A 25,399-nucleotide genomic window follows, 5' to 3' on the forward strand; every position below is an offset into this window, starting at 1 on the left:
CAGTTTATTCTAGCACCTATGTTTTCTGTGATCTATCTTTCCTCATCTAAATCTGTCATTATAGCCCTCTAATTCCTGAAGGGGGTAGGGCCTGACAGGGAGGAGAGAAGAAGCTTCATAAATTCCCCCTCCCTGATGCAGAGTACCCCCCCTCTTCTCTTCCCCTCCTCCCTTTAATGGATCTTCCCTCACCCTCTGCCTCCCTGTCATGGGAGGGAGCGGGTCAGGCTGGGAGGAGGCCAGATGGTGGGGGCGATGTCTATGGGGACCATCACTCCTGGCTGCTTTATCCGCTTTTTGTGGTCTGGGAGCGATGTGACAGCAGCACAATTTTCACATTTCTTTTCTAACTGCACATGTGCAGTTCAGAGCTCTGATCATTTCGGGTGTGCTAAACCAGCCCCTCCCATCCCCACCCCCAACAGCGCAATTAAACCCTGCAATTTTTTTTAAGGCTAAGTGCATATGGGGGCGCCTGAAAGCAGATTTCCAAGTCGGATCTGAATTGCGCCCAGATTCAACAGTTAGAATGGAAATAGTAAAATCGGGCCCGTAACATGTACTTAGTTATCTTAAAGAGTAAAAAAAAATCACCACTGCTCAGTCCACAAGATGGTATTTGGAATGGTGCAGGCATGAAGGATTCTTTCTTGATGCACTGAAGAGAAATGAAAGTCAGGGGTTCCTGGAGATAGATTCACACTGGTTTCCCCAAACTACAGCAACCGTCTGACTTTCCAGTCAAAGTTGGTTAACTATAATCTTGCAGGTAAAACAGATAAGGCCCAACTCTTTGCCTATGGTGACATTTGAGGTGGTGTGCTCTTTATGCTGGATGAGAGATGGTTTCTCTCTAGCCTTTATATCCTAAATTGACCTGTTGGGATGCCCTTGTGGGTTCATAAAATTGACTATCTCCAACCAAGTTTAGTCATGCGACAAAGCATCAATGTATTCCATTGTCCACACAAATGATTTGATGTCATAAACCATTGCTACACAATGGGGAATGAGTGGCAGCCTTTCACAGCTGACTGTGATAAAATGGTTCCTTCACAGGCCACTTTACTACATTTCAAATTTGCAGACGCTGGGTCTGGGGTAACCATTATGTTTTTTGTTTAAATATCCATCCTGCAAATTCCCCAAATGATCTTGTTGTGTCCTGATCATTGTCAATATAAGATTCTCCACATGGACATTTGCATTTACCAGACATTGCAGAGGTACGTTCAGACACAAGATAATCCTTGTCTATAATGAAGTCAGGGTAGATTTGTTGTCAATGCAGGTGCGATGGTCATTTCCATCACTATCACCCATCCCATCAGCCACCTCCCCATTCTCTGACCCTCACCTTTCCAATTTTTGTCATCTCCTCCAGAATATAAATTCAAACTGGGCAAAACCCTATGGCCAATTTGACATTCTTGATATGGAAATTTGTCCATTGTATTTTGCCAGAATATTTGAACGTGTAGGCATAATCTTTGATCTTGTCCTCATCTTATTCTGTAAGGATGCAAATTTCAGCAATATCGAATGATAAGACAAGAATAACAGCTGTTTCCTTTTTCTCTCTCAAGTAACACTGAGGTTATGCGTATTGCTTCCTCGGCTGGCAATTCAGCAATAACTTAAGATTAAATATGGGCTCCTTCTGCTCTGTGCAGCTTTAGCACCACATCATAAGAACATAAGAAATAGGAGCAGGAGTAGGCCATCTAGCCCTTCGAGCCTGCCCCGCCATTCAATAAGATCATGGCTGATCTGTCGTGGCTCAGTTCCACATTCCCGCCGTCTCCCCATAACCCTTAATCCCCTCGCTTATCAAAAACCCATCAACCCGCGTCTTAAAAATATTTAGCGAGGCAGCCTCCACCACTTCAACGGGCAGAGAATTCCAGAGATTCACCACCCTTTGAGTGAAGAAGTTCCTCCTCAACTCTGTTCTAAACCGCCCCCCCTTTATCTTGAGGCTATGCCCCCTTGTCTTAAGACCCTTTAATTATTTCTGTTTAGTTGCTGCAACTTTCGATAAAATTGTACCGCTAATATTGCACTACCACAATAGGATATGGCAAGGAGTATTCCAAAGCTGGCTGCTGCTGCATCAGACCCAGATAAATCACAGTTCATCCAGTTGAGACCATACCTTGCGTAAAGAAGTTCCCTCTCCTTACAAACATCGGTGCTGTTAACCTGGAGGATAAAATACAAATAAAGACCGACTGCTGCTGCATAACCCAAGGATGCTAATACATTGAAAATAACTTCAAATATCAGCCACTTCACAGATGATTTATGCAAAAGTTGAGCATTCTTAACCATAACGCCCAGAGTGATGGCAAACATGGCGATAGTCACTCCAATGCCAGTGTAGAGTTCAGGTGCCCGCATTAAAATAAACTCCCGATCAAGCTTCTGTGCTTGCTTCAGTTGCTCCCCTTCTAGAGGCGAATAGTCGCTGTTGATGCTGAAGAAACTTGTTGCCAGTCCACCATTACTGCTGTATCCTGACAGAATAATATATGATGCCACTACACAAACCAACACCAGTAAATGTAACACGGCCTCCAGCATCTGAACTATACCTGACAAGAAAGAAATAATTGGTGAGTGATTAATTAATTATCTTTCAATTCCTATTTTGTTATACTCTTCTTCCCTTTGTAACCCACCTTTGAATGAAAGGATATTTGTCCCTCTTGCTCTTTTATTTGGCTAAGTGACCTTGCAGTGGAACACTAGTTACCTGAATTAGATTGGTCTGTCCATGTCTCAGTTGGTTTTCACAGTCCTGTTAAAGGTGATCAAAGAATAGACGTGAACAGAACCAAACACTAAAGGATATGTTGTCTGGTCATAAATTAATATTGATTGTTTTAACTAATTTGAGGAATAAAAGCACCAGTCTCTAAGGCAGGGATATACCGTCTCTTCAAAAATGGTTATGGTTCTTGATATCGTCCTTTTATCACCTGTTACATATTTGACTTATTTCACGTGTTGTATTGCCAGCTCATTCCACTGAAATCAAACCAAGTAGATAACTCCTTTTGGAGTATCAAATTTTATTATTAGTCCCAGACAAGCTGATCAATGCTAATTTTGAAGTGAAGGTAACAACATATTCATTTAAAATTAACTAGAGGAAAATGGGTTTTTTTATTCATTTGTCAGACATGGGCTTCACTGGCTGGCCAGCATTTATCGCCCCCCCCCCCGCCCCGCCCCCGTTACCTGAGGGCAGATTGCTGTGGCTCTGGAGTCACATGTAGCCATCCCAGGTGAGGACAGCAGATTTCCCTCCCTAAAGGCCATTAGTGAACCAAAGAGGTTTTTCCCGACAATTGTGTTATGGTCATCAGTAGATTCTTAATTCCAGATTTTTTTAAAATTCAAATTTCACCATCTGCTGTGGTGGGATTCAAACCCAGGTCCCCAGAACATTACCTGAGTTTCTGGATTAATAATCCAGCAACCTGAATCCTTCCATTGTTTGCTGGAGCAGACGAGTGAAGGAGCAGAGAGAGAGATAAGAATTTACCTGTTAAAAACCTGTTTAAATAAGTTTAAAGCACTTTGTTCCTTGTAGAACTGATTAAATCATTTAAAAGCATTTTTGCGGGCTTTTTGTATTTACCGCTTTAAGAATTCTGAGGGAGTGGTTAGAAGGGAGTTGTGGGCCAGCCTGCTTTAAATCAGCGCCAGGTTTAAAAGGCCTGCTATAGACAGCGAGCAGCGTCGGAGCAGGCAGCGGAGTGAGAGGGCAGCAGAGTGAGCTATTAGGGCTTAATATCAAAAGGGCTGGGGAGAAAAAGGGCCAGGTGAGTTAGTGTGGAAATTTTCAATATTACTACAGTGAATAATGGAGGGGCATGTGATGTGTTGTTTCTGTATGATGTGGGAACTGGTGGACCCCAGGGTCCTTCCCAGTGACCATGTCTGCAGTAAGTGCAGGTTGCTGGAGGAGCTCCAGCTCAAGGTAGATGAGCTGGCCTCTGAGCTACAGACACTGAGGCTCATCAGGGGGAGAGAGGGTGCCATTGTCAATGGGGTGCAAGTGACATCCACCCCCCCTAGACTGGCTAACTCTAAGGGTCAGGAACAAGAGGGGGCTGCTGAGAGGAGGAAGGGGGGTGGGGAGAGGAGGCAGGAGGATGGGGAGCGGAGGCCTCAGCCTCTCAATCTGCATAACAGGTTTGAGGTTCTTGCTTCCAGTCTGGACGAGGACGAGGGAGGTGAGGTTGGTGAGCAAACTGCACACGGTACAGTGATGCAGCAGGACATAGGCAAGGAGAAGGTGAAAAGGAACGTAGTAGTGATTGGGGATAGTGGGGTGAAGGGTATTGACACTGTCCTTTGTCACAATGACAAAGTGCACAGAAGGGCGTGTTGTCTGCTTGGTGCTCGGGTCCGGGATGTCGCATCTGGGCTGCAGAGGAACCTGGAGTGGGAGGGTGAGAATCCGGTCATTGTGGTACATGTGGGTGCCAACGACGTAGGCAAAATGCGAACTGAGGATCTGGGGAGGGAGTATGAAAAGCTGGGAATGGAATTAAAAAGTAGAACCGACAAGGTGGTTATCTCCGGACTACTGCCTGAACCGAGTGCAGACGGGCATAAGGTTGATAGGATTAAGGAAGTGAATAGGTGGCTCAGGGATTGGTGTGGGAGGAATGGGTTTGAATTTATGGGGCATTGGCACCAGTATTGGGGTAGGTGGGACCTGTTCGGGTGGGATGGGGTTGGTCTGAACCGTGCTGGGACCAGAGTGCTGGCGAATCGAGTAAAGAGGACTGTAGACAAGGCTTTAAACTAATTAGGTGGGGGGGTAGGGTGCGAGGGTAGGTGACATTACGGGGTCTAAAGTTAAGGAGAGGGTACAGGTAAGGGAAGAGGCCAAGGATGTCCCAATAATAGAGGGAGTAGGGGGCGTGAGTATGGTTAGTGGCGTTACGGCAAATGGGGTCCAGGTGAAGGCTGGGATGAAAGCACTTTATCTGAATGCACGAAGCATTCGGAATAAAGTGGATGAGCTGGTGGCGCAGATCAGCACAAATGGATATGATCTGGTGGCCATTACAGAGACGTGGCTGCAAGGTGACAGGGACTGGGAGCTGAATGTACAGGGGTATCAAGTGTTTAGGAAGGATAGGCAGGAGGAAAAAGGGGGGGGGCATAGCTCTGCTGATTAAGGATAGCATCAGGGTGGTAGCAAGGGATGATATTGGAGCCAAGGAGCAGAAGGTGGAATCGTTGTGGGTAGAGATTAGGAACAGCAAAGGGAGGAAGACGCTGGTGGGTGTCGTCTATAGGCCCCGAATAATGATCTGGAGGTGGGGCGGGCTGTTAACGTGCAATTAAGTGCAGTGTGCAGGAATGGGACAGCCGTAGTTATGGGGGATTTCAATCTACATATAGATTGGTCGACCCATGTTGGACACAGTGGGCTCGAGGAGGAGTTCTTGGAATGCTGCCGGGATAGTTTCCTGGAACAGTGTGTGTTGGAGCCAACGAGGGAGCGAGCTGTCTTGGATCTCGTGCTATGTAATGAGGCGGGTAGAATTAGGGACCTTGCGGTGAAGGATCCTCTTGGGGAGAGTGATCATTGTATGGTGGAGTTCTGGTGCAGATGGAGGAGGAGAAAGTGGGTTCCCGGACGCGCGTCCTTTGTTTGAACAGAGGGGAGTACGGTAGGATGAGAGAAGAATTGGTGAATGTGGACTGGGGGAGCGCGTTGGAGGGTAGGTCTGCTGAGGAGCAGTGGAGGATCTTTAAGGAGATCTTTCTTGGTGCTCAGCAGAAATTTATTCCAATGGTCAAAAAGGACCTTAGGACGAGAGGCAATAAGCCGTGGATAACGAAGGAGGTGAAGGGAAGTGTTAAATTAAAAGCGGAGGCGTTTAGAGTAGCTAAGAGTAGTGGGCGAGAAGAGGATTGGGAGAGGTTTAAATGTCAACAAAGATTGACAAAGAGATTGATAAAGAAGGGTAGGAGAAACTATGAAGCTGGGCTAGCACTTAATATAAAAAAGGATAGCAAGAGTTTTTATACATATATAAAAAGGAAGAGGCTGGCTAGGGTGAACGTTGGTCCCTTAGAGGATGAGAAGGGGGACTTAGTGGTAGGGGATGGGGATATGGCTAAGGTATTGAATAACTTTTTTGTTTCTGTCTTCACGGAGGAGGACGTGAATAATTTGCCGGGTGTTAGAGATGGAAAGGTGGTAGGACTGGAGGGTACTGTTACTAGAGAGGCAGTGCTCGACAGACTGGAGGGGCTGATTGTGGACAAGTCGCCAGGACCGGATGGAATGCATCCGAGTGTCCTGAAAGAAATGGCGGAGGTGATAGTGGATGCCTTGGTGGTTATTTTCCAGACGTCACTGGATTCTGGGGAAGTGCCGGAAGATTGGAAAACAGCTAATGTTACACCGTTGTTTAAGAAGGGTGCAAGGCAAAAGGCAGGGAATTATAGGCCGGTTAGTTTAACGTCTGTTGTAGGTAAAATGTTAGAATCCGTCATCAAAGAGGAAATAGCGAGGCATCTTGAGAGGAATTGCTTGATAGAGCAGACGCAGCACGGTTTCGTTAAAGGGAAGTTGTGTCTGACAAATTTACTGGAGTTCTATGAGGATGTGTCTAGGGCGGTGGATGTGGTCTTTCTTGATTTTCAGAAGGCGTTTGACAAGGTACCTCACAAGAGGTTATTGCAGAAGGTCAGGGGACATGGAGTTGGGGGTAGGGTGTTAGCGTGGATAGAGAATTGGTTGTCAAATAGGAGGCAGAGAGTGGGGGTCAATGGGTACTATTCGGATTGGCGGATGGTGACTAGTGGAGTGCCCCAGGGGTTGGTGCTGGGGCCTCAGCTATTTACCATTTATAGAGATGATCTGGAGGAGGGAACCAAGTGTAGGGTGTCGAAATTTGCTGATGACACCAAGATTGGTGGAACGGCAAATTGTGCGGAGGGTGTGGAGAGTCTGCAGAAGGATCTAGATAGGCTGGGCGAATGGGCCAGGAAATGGCAAATGGAATTTAATGTTGGCAAGTGTGAGGTGGTCCACTTTGGTAGGAATAATGGTAGGAAGGATTATTACTTACGTGGCGAAAAACTGCAGCAGGCGACGGTGCAGAGGGACCTCGGGGTCCTTGTGCATGAGTCGCAAAAACCCAGCTTGTGGGTGCAGCAGGTGGTCAGGAAGGCGAATGGGATGCTGGCCTTCATAGCGAGGGGGATTGAATATAAAAGTAGGGAGGTCTTGCTGCGGCTGTATATGGCATTGGTGAGGCCGCAGCTGGAGTACTGTGTGCAGTTTTGGGCGCCGTACTTACGCAAGGATATTTTGGCCTTGGAGGGAGTGCAGACGAGGTTTACTAGGCTGATGCTGGAGTTGAGGGGGTTGAGCTATGAGGAGAGGCTGAATAAATTAGGCTTGTACTCGTTAGAGTTTAGAAGAATGAGGGGAGATCTCATTGAGACGTATAAGATGATGAATGGGGTGGATAGGATAGAGGTGGAGAGGCTCTTCCTGCTCAGAAAGGACAGTAGGACTAGGGGGCACAGCCTCAAGATAAAGGGGGGGGGGTGCGGTTTAGAACGGAGTTGAGGAGGAACTTCTTCACTCAAAGGGTGGTGAATCTCTGGAATTCTCTGCCCGTTGAAGTGGTGGAGGCTGCCTCGCTAAATATTTTTAAGACGCGGGTTGATGGGTTTTTGATTAGAGAGGGTATTAAGGGTTATGGGGAGAGGGCGGGAATGTGGAACTGAGCCACGACAGATCAGCCATGATTTTATTGAATGGCGGGGCAGGCTCGAAGGGCTAGATGGCCTACTCCTGCTCCTATTTCTTATGTTATGTTCAATAATAGCACTAGGCCATTGCCTCCCCTTGATGTACTTTTCTTTTGCAAGTCCTTTCAAAAATTGTAATAATAATGTTTATTTTTGTAAATGGCAAAACAGTTTCATTACTAATGTTTTCTTGCTAAACTCTCGAAGTAATTTTTCACTGATGTTTCTGTGGCAGGAGGTGAAATAGGTGGTGAATTTAGACAACACTTCTTGACAGGATGCTGATGTTTTTAATTCTCTTCAGTAAGCAACAATTAATGGTAGAGCAATTGCTGATTTACAATCTAAGAGTGACTGATTTTTGTAAACCGTAGGTATTGAGAGATATGGGACAAAGATAAAAAAAGGTATTTTCTTTTTCTTTTACAGTGAATTCCGGCTGAGAAGAGAAAACCGGCATGCAGTTCACAGGCTGCAAAGTTACCTTTCGTTGCCACATTGTGCGGCATATGTGTGCAGAGAAAATCTGCAGACGTGGCTCATGCCGTCACATGGGCCAGCAATCCTGATCGGAGACCCGATCGCCAATAAGAAAAGAACTCCACACACCCCACCTCCCCAGTGGATCTCCTCCATAAGGAGAACACCACACACACACACACAGACACACACACACACACACACACACACACACACAGACACACACACACACACACACACACACACACACACGGGGGAGCCCCATCTACATGAACAATAACAACCACACCCCCCCCCACCCCCACAAGCAAAGGAACCCCCAACCCTAGATAAGAGGAACCACTCCCCATGGATCGCCCCAGAAGGCCCCCGTTCACACTACCCCTGGCATAGTGCCAGCAGCAGTGCTGGGGGCAGTGCCATGACACTGTCCATGTGTGTCCCATTCCTCCTGGCAGCTATACTTACCTGTACACTTTAGCAGGTTCTCTTCGCCGGGTTCCCATATTTAAAAAGCAATTATAAATCTCACTGACATGATGTCATGCCGATGAAGGGGAATTCCTAATATGGGGACACACCTTTTAATGAGATGTAATGAGGTCCACGACCTTTTGGATAGTCAGAGGCTTTTTCCCAGAGCTGAAACGGTTGCCACAACAGGACATAGGTTTAAGGTGCTGGGGAATAGGTACAGAGGGAACGTCAGGGATAAGTTTTTCATTCAGAGAGTGGTGGGTGCATGGAATGGGCTGCCGGCAATGGTGTTGGGGGTGGATTCGATAGGGTCTTTTAAGGGGCTTTTAGGTAAGTACATGGAACTTAGTAAGGTAGAGGGTTATAGGTAAGCCGAATAATCTCTAAGGTAGGGACATGTTCGGCACAACTTTGTGGGCCGAAGGGCCTGTATTGTGCTGTAGTTTTTCTACATTTCTATGTTTTGGGACAGGTCAGCGGTCAGACATGAAGATCAGAGGAAGTGAAAAGCCATTTGTCTTCACTTTACCTCTCTCTATAGATCCTGGAGGCAAATCTAAATGCTCAAACTCAATCCTCCCCTGCATTTAGCATGGATAGGGGATTGGCTGTCAAATAGGAGGCAGAGAGTGGGAGTCAATGGGTGCTATTTGGATTGGCGGTTGGTGACTAGTGGAGTGCCCCAGGGGTCGGTGCTGGGGCCTCAGCTATTTACCATTTATATAGATGATCTGGAGGAGGGAACCGAGTGTATGGTGTCAAAATTTGCTGATGACACCAAGATTGGTGGAACGGCAAATTGTGCGGAGGGTGTGGAAAGTCTGCAGAGGGATCTAGATAGGCTGGGCGAATGGGCCAGGAACTGGCAAATGGAATTTAATGTTGGTAAGTGTGAAGTTGTCCATAAGAACATAAGAAATAGGAGCAGGAGTAGGCCAACTAGCCCTTTGAGCCTGCCCCGCCATTCAATAAGATCATGGCTGATCTGTCGTGGCTCAGTTCCACTTTCCCGCCCTCTCCCCATAACCCTTAATCCCCTCTCTTAGCAAAAACCCATCAACCCGCATCTTAAGAATATTTAGCGAGGTAGCCTCCACCACTTCAATGGGCAGAGAATTCCAGAGATTCACCACCCTTTGAGTGAAGAAGTTCCTCCTCAACTGCAGTTGTAAATGCGTCTAGTTTGGGGGCGTTTAAGAGATCTCTGGATAGGTTTATGGACGAAAAGGGATTGGTATAGGCTAGTGGGTCATTGTTTTTGTAACTGGTCGGCGCAACATCGTGGGCCGAAGGGCCTGTTCTGCGCTGTAATGTTCTATGTTCTATGTTCTTTTTAACTCCGTTCTAAACCCCCCCCCCCTTTATCTTGAGGCTGTGCCCCCGAGTCCTACTATCCTTTCTGAGCGGGAAGAGTCTCTCCACCTCTATCCTATCCTATCCATCCCATTCATCATCTTATACGTCTCAATGAGACAATGCCCTATACACTTTGGTAGGAATAATGGTAGGAAGGACTATTACTTACATAGCGAAAAACTGCAGCAGGCGACGGTGCAGAGGGACCTTGGGGTCCTTGTGCATGAGTCGCAAAAATCCAGCCTGCAGGTGCAGCAGGTGGTCAGGAAGGCGAATGGGATGCTGGCCTTCATAGTGAGGAGGATTGAATATAAAAGTAGGGAGGTCTTGCTGCAACTGTACAGGGCACTGGTGAGGCTGCAGCTGGAGCACTATGTGCAGTTTTGGTCGCCGCACTTACGCAAGGATATTTTGGCCTTGGAGGGAGTGCAGAGGAGGTTTACTAGGCTGATACCAGAGTTGAGGGGGTTGAGCTATGAGGAGAGGCTGAATAAACTAGGCTTGTACTCATTAGAGTTTAGAAGAATGAGGGGAGATCTCATTGAGACGTATAAGATGATGAATGGGATGGATAGGATAGAGGTGGAGAGGCTCTTCCCGCTCAGAAAGGACAGGAGGACTAGAGGGCACAGCCTCAAGATAAGGGGGGGGCAGTTTAGAACGGAGTTGAGGAGGAACTTCTTCACTCAAAGGGTGGTGAATCTCTGGAATTCTCTGCCTGTTGAAGTGGTGGAGGCTGCCTTGCTAAATATGTTTAAGACGCGGGTAGATAGGTTTTTGATAGGCAAGGGGATTAAGGGTTATGGGGAGAAGGCGGGAAAGTGGAACTGAGCCACGTCAGATCAGCCATGATCTTATTGAATGGCGGGGCAGGCTCAAGGGGCTGGATAACCTACTCCTGCTCCTATTTCTTATGTTCTTATTTAGAATGTGTTCACAATTTTATGCTTTGACAAAAATTCTTGGAAATTAAAGTGAAAACTTCTTTTGTGTTGAATGGCAATAGGAGACAAACACTGGTGACAAAATATGACGTTCTCCAAAGATTTACTGGAACATAAGGTTTGTAGTATTTGTAAAAGATCAGAGAGTGGGTATTGGGTGTCAATCTTTTGCCCTTGAGTTTGACACGAGTGGAATTTGATTCAGTGGGAGAATTCTAACAACAATCTATTTTCTATATTTCTATATTAGATACAGCTCTGGAGACTAAAGTGATAGGGGGGAAAGATGAGATCAGGCTATTGAATTTGATGATCAGCCAAGATCAACATAAATGGCAGAGCAGACTCGAAGGGCCAAATGGACAACTCCTGCTTCTATTTTCTACGTCTATTCATACACAGGATACATTTGAACACAAAGGGTAGGATTTTATGGCCTTGTTTGAGTGAGACCAGAAATTCCTGCCTGAAGTCAACGGACATTTCTGCTGTCCGACTCTCGCCCGCTCTGATTCCATGGTGGGCAAAGCAGTAGAATTCAGGTGAAAATGTCTACATTCAGGCTGCCTATAACCAGTATTTCTGAATAATGAAATGTAGCAACATGCAGTGGCTGGAGGCACAGACGAGGCTGCATCTCTCTTCACTATGATTAGGATAATGGAGAATTCCTTTTGATGGAATATACTCCTCTCCTTCTAAACGATATTGCAAAACATCCTGTCAAGTGTTCAAATGTGCCAATCTGGCAATGTTCAAAAAGTGTAATAAATCCAGACATGTTTGCCCTGTTAAGGCCACTAGCAGGTAAACAGAATACCACCAAGCATCCACATCAGTAAGGCATTAACAGCAACTAAGTCTATGTTGGTTACAAGTCTTTAATATACAGCAAACTTGAATGGAAAGATCTGAAAATGTATTTGATCATCTAAGGTACCAGTCACTTCCTCCAACTGAAAAGGTCCAGTGGAACAGTGGTTAGCACTGCTGCCTCACAGTGCCAGGAATCCAGGTCCGATTCCCAGTTGGGTCACTGTCTGTGCAGTCTGCACATTCTCCCTGTGTCTGCATGGGTTTCCTCCAGGTGTTCCAGTTCCTCCCAGAGTCTGAAAAACTGCTGGTTAGGTGCACTGGCCATACTAAATTCTCCCCCAGTGTACCCGAACAAGTACTGTGGTGATTAGGGGATTTCCACAGTAACTTCATTGCAGTATAATACAAGCCTACTTGTGACAGTAATCAATCAACTTTACAGAATAAATTAGAGATCCACTCTCAGAGCTGTTAGCTGTTATAGAAAGGGATTACCAGCTGTCTGTGTTTGTGTTTGTCCCGTTACCAAATAAATTTTGCATGGAATGTGAAAATCTGAAATGTAAGAAAGTTACTAAAGTTTTAAAAATGAAATTTCAGAATGATTTATTAGCATATATCTGAAGCTGCTACAATTTTGCTTTACTTTTTGACACCACTATTAGTTCCGTCCAATTCGGTTCTGTTCTGCTATCGTCTCTATTAACATGAATAAGTATATAGTTTAAATAAGACATTGTTTTTAATTTTAATAATCAACCAAATTGATATAAAAATACTGTTCACAAATACATCTTATAAAAGCATAGAAAAGCTGAATTTACATTAAAAGCTCAAAATGCAATTCTTCAAACAGGTGGAATATTCCCAACAGACATTTACAATTTTTGACACAAATTTTGAATTTGTTCAGAATTTTAATTTGCAATGCATTAAAACTTTGATGCTTTTTGGCTCAAATAAAAATCTACAAAAGCCCTAAGAAACAATACAAAGTCCACTACTGCATTATTCTTTTAAGATCATTTCTAGTTGCTTTTGTGACATGATGTTCTTAGTATCTCAGTTCTATTCACTGTAATTCACAACTGTATGATACAAACATGTGCAGTTTCATTTGTTAAATAAAAGAGAATAGAGCAAACTGCTGATTCTTTACTTTTATATCAGAGAATTTGTGGATGAATTAAACAATTGTAGTTTCGACATAGACTTCTTCTCTCTTACTCTTTAGTCTTTTAACCTTTCGAAATGCCAGAATTGCTGCAACTGCGTTCAGCAAGTATGCTATGATAGCAAGGCAGGCACACAGACCACCAACAATGTCAGCACCATGTAGACTACAGGTAAACCCATCGTAACCTTTACTTTTGTACATTCCCTCTCTCTCTTTACATATTTCTGAATTGTAGCTCTTAATCAGGTACTGAAAATAAAAATAAACAGCAGGAATATAGGCAAGCCCTATTGCTATGTCCAGAACACATTCAATAATTAGCAAGAAGGGAAATCGGCAAGGTATCCGAGCCAGGCCTAAAACCAGCATAAGGCATGCAAAGGACATCAATGCCCCACTATAAGCCATTACAGCAATGATTGTAGGCAACTTTAGCTGGTAAAATGCAACATCCAACTCCTTAACTTTTTCAGCCTCTGCTCCTTGAAATCCACTATAGGCTGATCCAAATGTGTAGTAGTAGAGACTTCCCAGGCTGGAGAGATCTGTGTAGCCTCCAGTGCCACTGTAGGAGATTGCACCACATATCAGAATTAATAGATTCAGAAGCACCTCCACCAACTGACAGAGACCTGCAACAAAACAACCAAAACACAACCAACTATTAACAACTAATCACCGGGATACAAGCCCTTAAACTCTTTCACCTGTAGCAGTAACTTTGGTCAGAAGTCTCACAACACCAGTTAAATCTCACAAGCTGTCCTGGCTGGAGACAATACGCACCTCTTTAACCTGTGTTTAACCCTCTCTCTGCTCACATTGTCTGTACCTTTAAGACTTGATTACCTGTAAAGACTCACATTCCAACAATTATCTTGTAAATTGAGTTTGTGTCTATATTTGCCCTGTTTGTGAACACAACTCCTCACTCACCTGAAGATGCAGTGAGACTCTGAAAGCTTGTACTATCAAATGAACCTGTTGGACTTTAACCTGGTGTTGTGAGACTTCTTACTGTGCTTACCCCAGTCCAACGCCAGCATCTCCACATAAGGAATAACTTTAGCCAGCTTGAAAAAGTTACGATAGAGAAAGGTTTCCAGTGCTGGAGGATCTGTTTGCCAATTCAGTTACTCTAGTTCAAGACCAAATGTGCATCACCCATACAAAGTACAATAATATACACATGGAACAGAATGAAAGTGTCTTACCACTTTTTTTAAAAGTTTATTTATTAGTCACAAGTAAGGCTTACATTAACACTGCAATGAAGTTGCTGTGAAATTCCTCTAGTCACCACACTCCAGCACCTGTTCGGGTCAATGCATCCAACCAGCATGTCTTTCAGAATGTAGGAGGGAACCGGAGCACCCGGAGGAAACCCATGCAAACACGGGGAGAACGTGCAACCTCCACAAACACAGTGACCCATGCTGGGAACTGAACCTGGGTCCCCGTCGCTGTGAAGCACCAGTGCTAATCACTGTGCTACCGTGCTGCCCACTTGATGGTTTAACAATCTTCATATGGAGCCAGCTGTCTCTTGAATTTCAAATGCCAATCATACTACTGGGTGACACAGTAGCACAGTGCTTAGCACTGCTGCCTCACAGCACCAGGGACCCAGGTTCGATTCCCAGCTCGGGTCACTATCTGTGCAGAGTCTGCACGTTCTCCCCCTGTCTGTGTGGGTTTCCTCCAGATGCTCCAGTTTCCTCTCAGTCTGAAAGATGTGCTGTTTAGATGCATTGGCCATGCTAAATTCTCCCTCGGTGTACTCGAACAGTCACCGGAGTGTGACGACTAGGGAATTTTCACAGTAGCTTCATTGCAGTGTTAATGTAAGCCTACTTGTGACACTAATAAATAAATAATATTACTTGGGAGAAAAATTGCACAGTCTTACCCAGCAATTGAGGGGTGTCTAAATTCTATAAAGCTCTGATAATTCTGATACAGCAAGCAATCAGTGAAAAACTCCTAATTACCAGCGAAATCTGTGAAATTTAGTTGTTAGTATTTAGGACAGCTAATTTTAAGGTGCTTTTATCCTTCAGGTAATAAAAATTGTGTTTCCGGAGACAGCTGGTAATAACCTCCCTTTCTGACTCTCTCCCCATTTATTTTATCTCACTTAGCATCAGCCCCTATGTCCAAGATATTAAGGAACATAAGACCAGCGTTCTGTGCAAGAGTGGTTCATAATTCTAATTGGGAGCCTTTGTTTCAATTTGAATATTTTAATTTGATACAGCTGAAATCATCATGCATGAAGAATGTACAAAAAAGGCATTAGAAAAGAACAGAACAAAACATCAAGGTTTTCCTCCACAGAGCAACAGTAAAAAGTTAGGTCATTAAAAGATAAAAGTAATTACTTACAGGTTATATTCCAGAAATTTTGCAAATAAAAGGAAGGTACTGTTTTCCTATTTATCTTTGGCTCCCTTTGAAATCTCATCTATATACTGCCCCTCAATGACAACATTTCAAAAGACAGATAAAGTTTACACAAGTACACCGATAAGACCCAGTTCTACCTCAACACCATCTCTCTTGACCACTCCATTGTCTCTGAGTTGTCAAACATTTTGTTGAACGTTCAATAGTGGAAATATTGGTTCCTGCCACAAACTCTGTTTTCTGGCCACTGACTCCACCTCTCTCCCAGGCAACCATCTGAGGTCAGACCAGATTGTTTGAAATCTTGATTTGTATTCAATCCTGAGAGGAGCTTCTGGCTACATGTCCGCACCACAGCCTTTTTCCACCACCATAACATTGTCCAACTCGGCCCTGACTTAATTCATCTACTGCTGAAATGCTGGATCTTGTTACTTCAAGACTTGACTGTTCCAATGCATTCATGGTCAGTCTCCTACACTATAAACTTAACGTTATCCAAATTTCCTTTCCCACTTCCTAACTTGTGCTGGTTAAACAGGATTTGGTACATCTGTGGTTGCTGACTTATACTGATTCCTGGTTAAACAGCTCTTTGATTTTAAAGTTTTCCATGTTTTCAGATTTCTCTGTGACCTCTCCTTTCCCTATCTCTGTAATCTCCTCCAGCCCTACAGTCCTCCAGAATATCTGTGTTCTTCAAATTCTGGTCACTTGAATACTGCAGTTTTCAACCACCAAGGCCCAAAGCTCTGGGATTCCCTCCTTAAACAACTCTGCCTTTCTAACTCTCTTTCCTCCTTAAGATTCCCCTTAAAACCCACTCATTTTGACCAAATTTTTAGTCACCTGAATTAATATTGCACTACAGGTCAAACTTTTGTTTCATAATGCTCATATGAAGAACCTCGAGATCAATGTTCCCTCTAGGTTGAGCAGCAGTCCAGAACTTAACACACAGGGAACAAAGAAGGCCACACATTAGGTGGTCACAATAAGATGTGCGCAAATGCATTAATCATAAGGGGACAAAGCCACGCAAAAATGCATCCCAAATAGTGAAATTAGTGGGAACATTGCATGTGATGCCCTACTGCATTAAAAAAAGCTATGTAACTAGGTGCTATATCGAGAAGTTGTTATTGGTATTGATACCGATATCAGAGGTGAAGGGCTGGACCCCCCAGCCATGCTTGCCCCAAGACCAGAAATTTCCACCTGAGGTCAATGGACCTATGCATGATCCGCCAAATTTTCTATCCCACCTGCTATGATTCAGTAAGAACGGAGATAGCAGGCAAGCTAAGCTTATTGCAGGATAGGATACAGGCAGCCAAATTTTTGAAATATTTATATTAACTGGAACTTACAGATTGAAAACTTCTCAAAGTTGAGAAGAATGGTCAAACTACAAACTAACTGAAAATACGAAGTCCCACAAGAATCAGGCTTGTGTTCTCAACACCCTCATTTACAGTGATAAGGTATAGATAACTTATGCATGCTGAGAACTAGTTTTCACCTCCACTGCCTCAGAGGAATATCGGGTATCTCTCGGCAGGTCAGAGTGCTAAATACACCTGTGTGCAGGAATCTACAGCATGTTTGCCCTCTTGAGTCAGTGGCGACTTTGTTGGCTGGGTCATGTGCACTGAATGGATGACAGCCACATTTCCAGAACTACGCTATATGGCAAGCTTGCCATCAGGACAAGACCAACAGATCACCCACAAAGCCAACTGCAAGTCAGACCTCAAATTAACTGGGATTGCAGCAATGTACAGGAAATCCTTACTGCTCTTCGGGGATGAGCAATCAGGAAGGGTGTGAAAACAGCAGAAGACAACAGAAATGAGCTGATGGTGAAAAAAAAAGCAAAAGGGGAAAGGAAAATTCAATCTGAGGCCAAAGTTATTCCTTTTTGCCAACTGTGGGATTGCCACTTAGAAATCAATCTCCATAGCCACAACAGACAATCCAAAGTAAGTTCATCTGTCATCTCCCCAGGTGTCTACTATTACTGCCATGACAGAGTTTGGAATTTGAAAACCAGCAAGCAGAAAATTAGAATAAATCTGTGTGGAGGCAGTAAAGGCATGGCTGAAGGTTGTAGAGGATTATGGGTGGAAGCAGATAATGATACTGATGTGGAAGTAGATTGTCTTTGTAATAGATACAGTTTGAATACGATTCAGAGAGAGCTATCAGTCTGGTGCTGACATTATCCTATCTTCCAACTTTATTCCTCTACTGAACGTCTGATTTTAACTCTGGACTCTGAAATGAAACTTCAGAGGCCAGGCTGCTACCTGCCTCCTAACAAGACCTTTAGCAACTTGTTTAATCACCAGGCAGTTTCTGACCAATACCCAGAGAAAAGTTGAAGGAACTCTTTGGCATCAGTGTGAACCTGGGGAGATGAGGGGTGTTTGAAGGGGTGATAGTGTGTGCTGCCAGAGCTGTAAGGGGGGGGGTGCAGGTGCAGTGGTGCGGAGTTCCTGAGTCTGAGTGTGGGGCAGATGCTATCGGAGCTATGAGAGTGGGGTGGGTTCCATGAGTGTTTCAAGCCACCAGAGAGAACATCGAGGGGCAGCACAGTTCCAATAGTGGCTTCAAGCAACCTGGGGCTTGGGACAACTAGCTCAATATGGGACAATCTTGTAAAAGCTGGAACAGTTAGTCTCCCTGTTTTTGACTGACTTGCTGAGTGTTTCCAGCATTCTCATTTTTTTCAATCTCTTTGCAAAGGGTGTTTGAAGAATAACAGAAAAAGAATGTGGCCAACACACCCTCCCAGACCAATGTATCTTTCTCTGTAGTCCGAGTATGTTCATTGTGCACAAGACTGCCTTACTGTTGCTCACCTTTAACAGTTCTGCATAACAGGAAGAAAACAATACATGCTAGTGCTGTAATGCAACATGATTACGTGACTGATACGCACAACCAGTTAAACCAGAAATGCTGCATTCTTTCTGGCCCTGTTGATTTGCTCTGACTCAACACAGCGACTAAGAGCAAGCCGAGTTTCGCATATCTCTGTGGTTCAAAATCATTGCATTGTACATTCCGATTCAATGTTGCTGCTATTTAAGCAGTTTCAGTTTGAACTCCAAAGCAAGCTTTTTATCTTTAGAACGCATCTCTCTCTGTTAATTTGGCATCCAATTAGTTTTGGGAGCATTACATGAAAATCACAATACAAATCTTCAAGGCTGCAGCATGGAGAGCAAAAGGTGGTGGAGGCATGGTCATTAAATATCTTTAATGTGGAGGTGGACAGATTATCAGGGTTGGATGGAAATGCGTAATTAGAAATATAAACAGATCTTATGATGAAGAGAACTTAAGAGACTGAATGGCCTATTTCTGTTCTTATTTCGTATGTTGTCTGACCTGCTGAGTATTTATAACTTTTTGTTTTTATTTTCGATTGCCAGCATCTGCAGTTTTTTGCTTAGGTGCAGACATTTTATATTTATTACAATAAATCTGATCTTGCCATCTTACCTCGATTCGTACAGAGGTAACGATAGCTGTAGCAATTTAGGATCCCTCCTGAATCTTCTGGCTCCATGTTTTGCATCTCAGATCTTTTATCTTCGGTTATTACGTAGTCTGGTGGTGCAGTTTCAGCATAACTATTTAAAAAGTGGAATAAATGTTTTGTTATATTGCACCCTGAGAAATCCCTCTCTCCCAGATAAATTATGCTGAGGTTTGACCATATTTAGATTTTAAAATGAATTAGTTTAAAATGTCTAGAATTTAGTTTTGTCCTTAATAGATTAAAGTTTTTCCATTTAATTAACAGATACCAAATCCTTGTAAATAGTATACTTTTGGCCTCACTTTCATATCAGTACCTACCTCTTGGCTCCAAGGATCTGTCTAACACAAGCTGAGAACAACTCCCTCCCAGTATATTTTTGTTTCCCAACCACATTTGAAGGAAAATACTAATTTAATGCTAACTCTCACATGGACTTGTGCTGACCTGAATTAGCTTGCAGGCCGATTTCATTCAGTGGTCTATGGACGTTTAGTGATCAAAAAACTTTTCCCACCCCCAGGTGTCATAGAATGACAGCATCCTTATTGTGCAAAAGGAGGCCATTTCGCCCATCGAGCCTGCACCAACAACGATCCCACCCAGCTCTTATCCTAGTAACCTCATATATCTACTCTGCTAGTCTCCTGACAGTAACAGACAATTTTGTATGGCCAATCCACCTAGCCCGCATGTCTTTGGACTGTAGGAGGAAACCCACACAGACACAGAGAGAACGTGTAAACTCCATACAGACAGTGATCCAAGCGAGGAATTGAACCTGTGTCCCTGGCACTATGAGGCAGCAGTGCTAATCACTGTGCCATTGTGAACCCCTGAGCTACATTTACAAGTTTTATTCCCATTCCTCTGCACCTGTAAGAAATGCAGAGATAAATCCACCAGAGACAAACGTCATCTGCCTGATGGATCAGAAAGGACTAAAGTTTGATTCTTGAATTGTATTGATTGTACTGAGTGGCAGTGGAAGATGAGCTACATTTGGCCACAGCTAGGCTGAGCACTGAACAGCTACTGCTATAGGGCATAGCTGTTTGTGAGTGCTGACTAAAAACAGAATTAATTCCACTTGAGAGTCCTACATTAAAAAATGCACTTAGCTGAACACTAACAGAATGCAACTTACATTACAAAAACAGAAAATGTTGGAAAATCTCAGCAGTTCTGACAGCATCTGTGGAGAGAGAATAGGGCCAATATTTTGAGTCTAGATGACCCTTTGTCAGAGCTGCTCTAACGAAGGGTCATCTAGACTCGAAACATTGCCTTTATTCTCTCTCCACAGATGCTGTCAGACCTGCTGAGATTTTGCAGCATTTTCTGCTTTTGTCTTAGATTCCAGCATCTGCAGACATTTGCTCTTATCATGCCAATTTTCATTACGCATTATTTTTCTCCACACATTCCCATCTTACTTGTTATGTCTGTAGGAAATTCTCTCATTATGTGGTAACGAACTTTCCTTTTCATTTCTGTAATTCTGCTGATTAATGCGTGTTGAATTTTCATCAGTGTGGGAATGATGTTTTCTTTCTCGATGGTAGTGATGGTCTCGATTCTCCCTTTTATGGTATCCCCTCTCTCTCCTATCTCGATCCTCTCTTGCGCGATCCCCATTACTGTGGCCACCTCTAGCATGAGATCTTCTCTCTTCTGATCTTTCCTTCCTCCCGTCTCTGTCGCGATCCCAGTTTTGTTTAGGGTAATCCCTTTCTCCGTGGTTTCTGCTGTCACCATCCTGATTCCTGCTCGGATAGGTATGCTCATTGTGACGACGGTGATCACGATGGCGCTCCTTGTTGGGATGATCTCTCTCACCTCTTGTTAAATTTTTCTCAGTCCTACTTTCCGGGTAGCTTGTTGGCTGGGGCATCTTCTTTTCGAAAAAAACAAATGTTCTGCAATTTGTTTTAAAAATTAATTCATGAGCGTGCCATTTCGAGGAAGGGCATTTACCACGTCAACACTGAGGGAGTTATGACCGAAGAGCAACTTGAAGATTTCTAAAATAACGGCAGCAAGACTGGAGGTCAGCTTCATACAAAATGTCTGGAGGAAAAAAAAACCCAACATCTGGTTAGAACTTTAAAGTTGGTTCATAATTCTGTAACAATTAACAAATCCATAAGGAAGTTTCAGGTTCTGAACAGTTTAACTAATTTATTCCAGTTTCTACTGTTTACACGGTTGCCCCAGAATACCATCAATGTGTATTACTTTCAACAGTTAACTCAATAATGTAGTTGAGAGATTACAATGAGGCTCTAACTATAATGGGATGGAAACTAATCTGGCATCAGCATCTTCTGTTAATTTTCAATGACTGTTCTATCAAGAAATGATCATTATATCAGTCTTACTAAAGATTTCAGTTGATATGTTCTTGCCAATTTAAATTAAAAAAATAGAATTTGTTTTTTTAAGTACCTTAACAACTGTGTAGCCTGGAGACAACACTACCACAGAAAAGCAGGAGCAATATTTCATCTATTTATCCAGTGGCTACAAACACAAAGCTGTGTTTACCGAGTAGTGATTTGTTACAGACATGCTATCTTATAAACTGGATCATGCTGTATAGTTTTACATGTTGTTAGTTCCCCCTTTATTCCATGTGCAGTAACTTTTCTTACATGCTGTGCAGCAATGTATCAAATGTCGTTTGGAAGTCCATGTACATCACACCACATTAACCCTGTCTGTTACCTCTCCACATGTTAGTTAAACATGATTTTCCCTGAAGGAATCCAGGCTGACTTTGCTTCATTAATCTACATTTGTCCACGACAATTACTTTTGCCCTAATTATTGTTTCTAGAAGGTACCCTACCATCAAAGTTAAACTGATTGGCCTATAGTTGCTGGGCTTATCTTTACACCCTTTTCTGAAGAAAGTGGCAGCAGGGTGGTTAGCACTGTTGCCTCACAGCGTCAGGGACAAAGGTTCAATTCCAACCTCTGGTGACTCTGTGGAGTTTACACATTCTCTTCCTGCCTGCAAAGGTTTTCTCCAGGTGCTCTGGTTTCCTCCCACACTCCAAAGATGTGCAGGTTAGGTGGATTGGCCATGATAAATTGCTCCTTAGTGTCCCAAGATGTGTAGGTGAGATGGATTAGCCATGGTAAACGTGTGGGATTATGGGGAGAGGGTCTGGGTAAGATACTCTGTCTGAAAGTTGATGTAGACCTGATGGGCTGAATGGCCTCCATCTGGACTGTAGGGCTTCTATAATGTAATGCTCGCAATTCTCCAGTCCTCTGGCACCATCCGAGCCCAAGGGAGATTGAAAAATGATGAGGGTCATCTCTGTGATCTCTACTCTCCCCTCATTACCCTTGGATGTATCTCATCCAGTGCTGGTGCCTTATCAACTTTAAGTACGGAACATTTCATTTGAAAGATATCATCTCTAAGATGTAGCAGCCCTTCAGAGGAATGTCAGCCTAGATGTTTGTGCTCACGTCTCTGGAATAGGGCTTAACTCACAATCCTCCCACTCAGAGGCAGGAGTGCTACCACTGAGACAAAGGTGGTGTTGGTGCAATTTACATAATGCCTGAATCAGTGACTAGTGTCAAAATCTGCACATGACATGTTCATACTGAGAGTGTTACAGGCTGCTCAGAATACACTTCATGGTTATATAGGAAATAAGAGTCATAATTCGAAAAGAAAAAGGGAATAAATCATATTGCCCTTCCAGCCTGCTCATTCTGGCTCACCTATGGCCTCAACATTTTCCTGCTGCCCTCCATATCCCTGATTCCTTCAGACACCAAGGACAGGATTTTCTGATCTGGTACATATCAGCTCCGCTGCCAGTGAGAATGGAGCTCAGCCAAAACTCTGTTCGCTGCAGTGGTACCGGAGAATCCCAGCCGCAGACAACATGGATGGTTTTGGTGCAAAAGTCTTATCTCACCTTTAAACAGCAGGATGACCACAGGCCTCTGGGGTGAAGAATTGCAGAGATTGGTAATACTCTCACAGACTGAAGGTTTGTGCTACCTATTGATCTTTCATTCTCCATCAGATCAAGGAGTTAAATGAGATTTACTTACTTTTTATGGAGACTAGGCTGTTTATCCAAATTCAATCAAATCAAGTCCAATTCAGAGTCTCAACAAGTTGAGACATTCCCGATCCAAGCTGACAAGACAGGGCTCTCACCTCCTGTCTTGGGCTTGATCTACGTGATCCAAGCTGATTGGAGTAGGCAGAGCTCCTCCTCCAAGGTTTGATCTCATTTGCATCTTAGCCAAAAGGCCGAGATGCCGCTTTTAAAAATTGCTTCAAATGAAGCTAAAATGTAACCTGATGACTTCATCCGAGCATAGATTGTCGATACTACACTTGATCTTAGCCGAGACAAGGCTGTTAAATATGTTTATTTTAGTTAACAAAAGTCTGAGGTCATGTACCAATTGACTCAAGAACAGCTTCTTCCCTGCTGCCATCAGACTTTTGAATGGTCCTACCTTATATTAAGGTGATCTTTCTCTAAACCCTAGCTATGACTGTAACACTACATTCTGCACCCTCTCCTTTCCTTCTCTATGAACCATATGCTTTGTCTGTATAGCGAGCAAGAAACAATACTTTCCACTCTATATTAATAAATGTAACAATAATAAATCAAAGAATTAAAAAGTATCAATTGCAACATTAACGAATGTTAAAAGGCTGTTCGTTGCCAATGGTGTTTCTTTCAAGGATCTAGCAACGAGCAGAAAGTTGTGGTTTTCTATCTGTATTAGATATTAAGAATAAAAAGTTATTGTAGTTTGTTTCCAGTTAGTGATCGCTGTCTCACCTGGACAATCTCCTGCTCAAACAAACCTCAGTAGCCGATGTTTTCTGGGGGGGGGGGGGGTTCAGACTGTATAAACCCTCTCCGGTGAGAACAGATGATTCTGGGGGAAATGTTGACCGCGCCAAATGGTTGGAAATCTGACACCCAAGCACCTGACCGAAACCCAACCCTGAGCCAAAACTTCCCCCAACCACCAAAAGCTTCCTTCACCGTGCCCCCCCATCCCCCAACCTGAGAAACACACTGAAGCCTGCAATCACACAGGATCAGCCACTTACCGCGGAATCTAGTCTGTGGGGGAAAGTTAATAAAGACTGCACTCAGTAAATAAATCCTGCCTTTAATGAAATCTGTACAAAAGCCTTTACCTTCCTGTGGATCACGCCTGCTCATCTCCAGCGCTCCTCCCAACCTGTAGACTCGACTTCACCCGAAACTTCCACACTGTGAAATTTCCATTCCCTATGAGTACTCTGCAGCGTTTACATTCTCGTCTTCTTTATTTAGACACGTGGGAGATTTACTCGACTGATAAATATATTTTGTTTCTGTGAATCAAAAGGGTAACATGTAAGTCAGTAACGACTAGACTCGGAACGCTTAGTTCCCGTCGTCAACAAACAAGTGGGGAAGGCGGTGCAAGGAGCTACAATGTTATTAGCCTCCCTCCAAGCCTGGGGCTGAGTTGTAACCTTGGTGATCTTACGGAGAATTATTTTCATTTGTTCTTGAGCTGGCCTTGAGTTATTGCCCATCCTTAATTACCCCTGAAAGGGTGATTTTGTTTGGAATTTGTTCTTAGGGAGGGAGTTTTTGATCTGGCCACAGTGGTGGAATGGTGAAAGTTCCGAGTCTTGGAAGGGATGCCATGAATGTGCCTAGTAACATGCAATATCAAGAATGTAAAAAACTAACAGGTAGAATTTGCCAACACTTCAAAAGACATTTACAGGATGTCAGTCTCTCAATAACCAGATTAGCAGGCTATGAATAGACCAGAAGATATGGGAGCAGAATTAGGCCATTCAGCCCATCGAGTCTGCTCCGCCATTCAATCACGGCTGATATGATTCTCATCCCCATTTCCCTCCTTTCCCTGTAACCCTTGATCCGCTTACTGATCAAGAACCTATCTATCTCTGTCATAAAGATACTCAATGACCTGGTCTCCACAGCCCTCTGTGGCAATGAGTTCCACAGATTCATAAGAACATAAGAACATAAGAAATAGGAGCAGGAGTAGGCCATCTAGCCCGCCCCGCCATTCAATAAGATCATGGCTGATCTGTCGTGGCTCAGTTCCACTTTCCCGCCCTCTCCCCATAACCCTTAATCCCCTCTCTTATCAAGAACCCATCAACCCGCTTCTTAAAAATATTTAGCGAGGCAGCCTCCACCACTTCAACAGGCAGAGAATTCCAGAGATTCACCACCCTTTGAGTGAAGAAGTTCCTCCTCAACTCCGTTCTAAACCGCCTCCCCTTTATCTTGAGGCTGTGCCCCCTAGTCCTACTGTCTTTTTTGAGCGGGAAGAGTCTCTCCACCTCTATCCTATCCA

The 25,399-nt window shown here is 43.8% G+C and overlaps 1 protein-coding gene across 4 annotated transcripts; it reads right to left on the reverse strand.

The window, feature by feature from the left end:
* Positions 1 to 1,995: 1,995 nt before the first annotated feature.
* LOC145341884 (MARVEL domain-containing protein 3-like) lies at positions 1,996 to 24,463 on the reverse strand. Of its 4 annotated transcripts, none has more exons than XM_080186908.1 (4): positions 23,842 to 23,895; positions 20,443 to 21,076; positions 18,967 to 19,097; positions 1,996 to 2,594 (listed from the first exon to the last, which is right to left on the reverse strand). In XM_080186908.1, the coding sequence occupies exons 2-4, from the start codon at positions 20,898 to 20,900 to the stop codon at positions 2,005 to 2,007; spliced, it is 1,179 nt and encodes a 392-aa protein (XP_080043034.1). In that variant the 5' UTR covers positions 20,901 to 21,076; positions 23,842 to 23,895; the 3' UTR covers positions 1,996 to 2,004. The 4 variants fall into 4 exon arrangements, with proteins under 4 accessions (XP_080043034.1, XP_080043032.1, XP_080043031.1 ...); XM_080186906.1 differs by lacking the exons at positions 1,996 to 2,594; positions 23,842 to 23,895 and adding exons at positions 11,717 to 13,682; positions 24,210 to 24,463; XM_080186905.1 differs by lacking the exon at positions 1,996 to 2,594 and adding an exon at positions 11,717 to 13,682.
* Positions 24,464 to 25,399: the final 936 nt, after the last annotated feature.

Source organism: Carcharhinus amblyrhynchos, chromosome 4, assembly GCF_965287045.1.
Source record: "Carcharhinus amblyrhynchos chromosome 4, sCarAmb.v2.hapA, whole genome shotgun sequence".
NCBI lineage: Eukaryota > Metazoa > Chordata > Chondrichthyes > Carcharhiniformes > Carcharhinidae > Carcharhinus > Carcharhinus amblyrhynchos.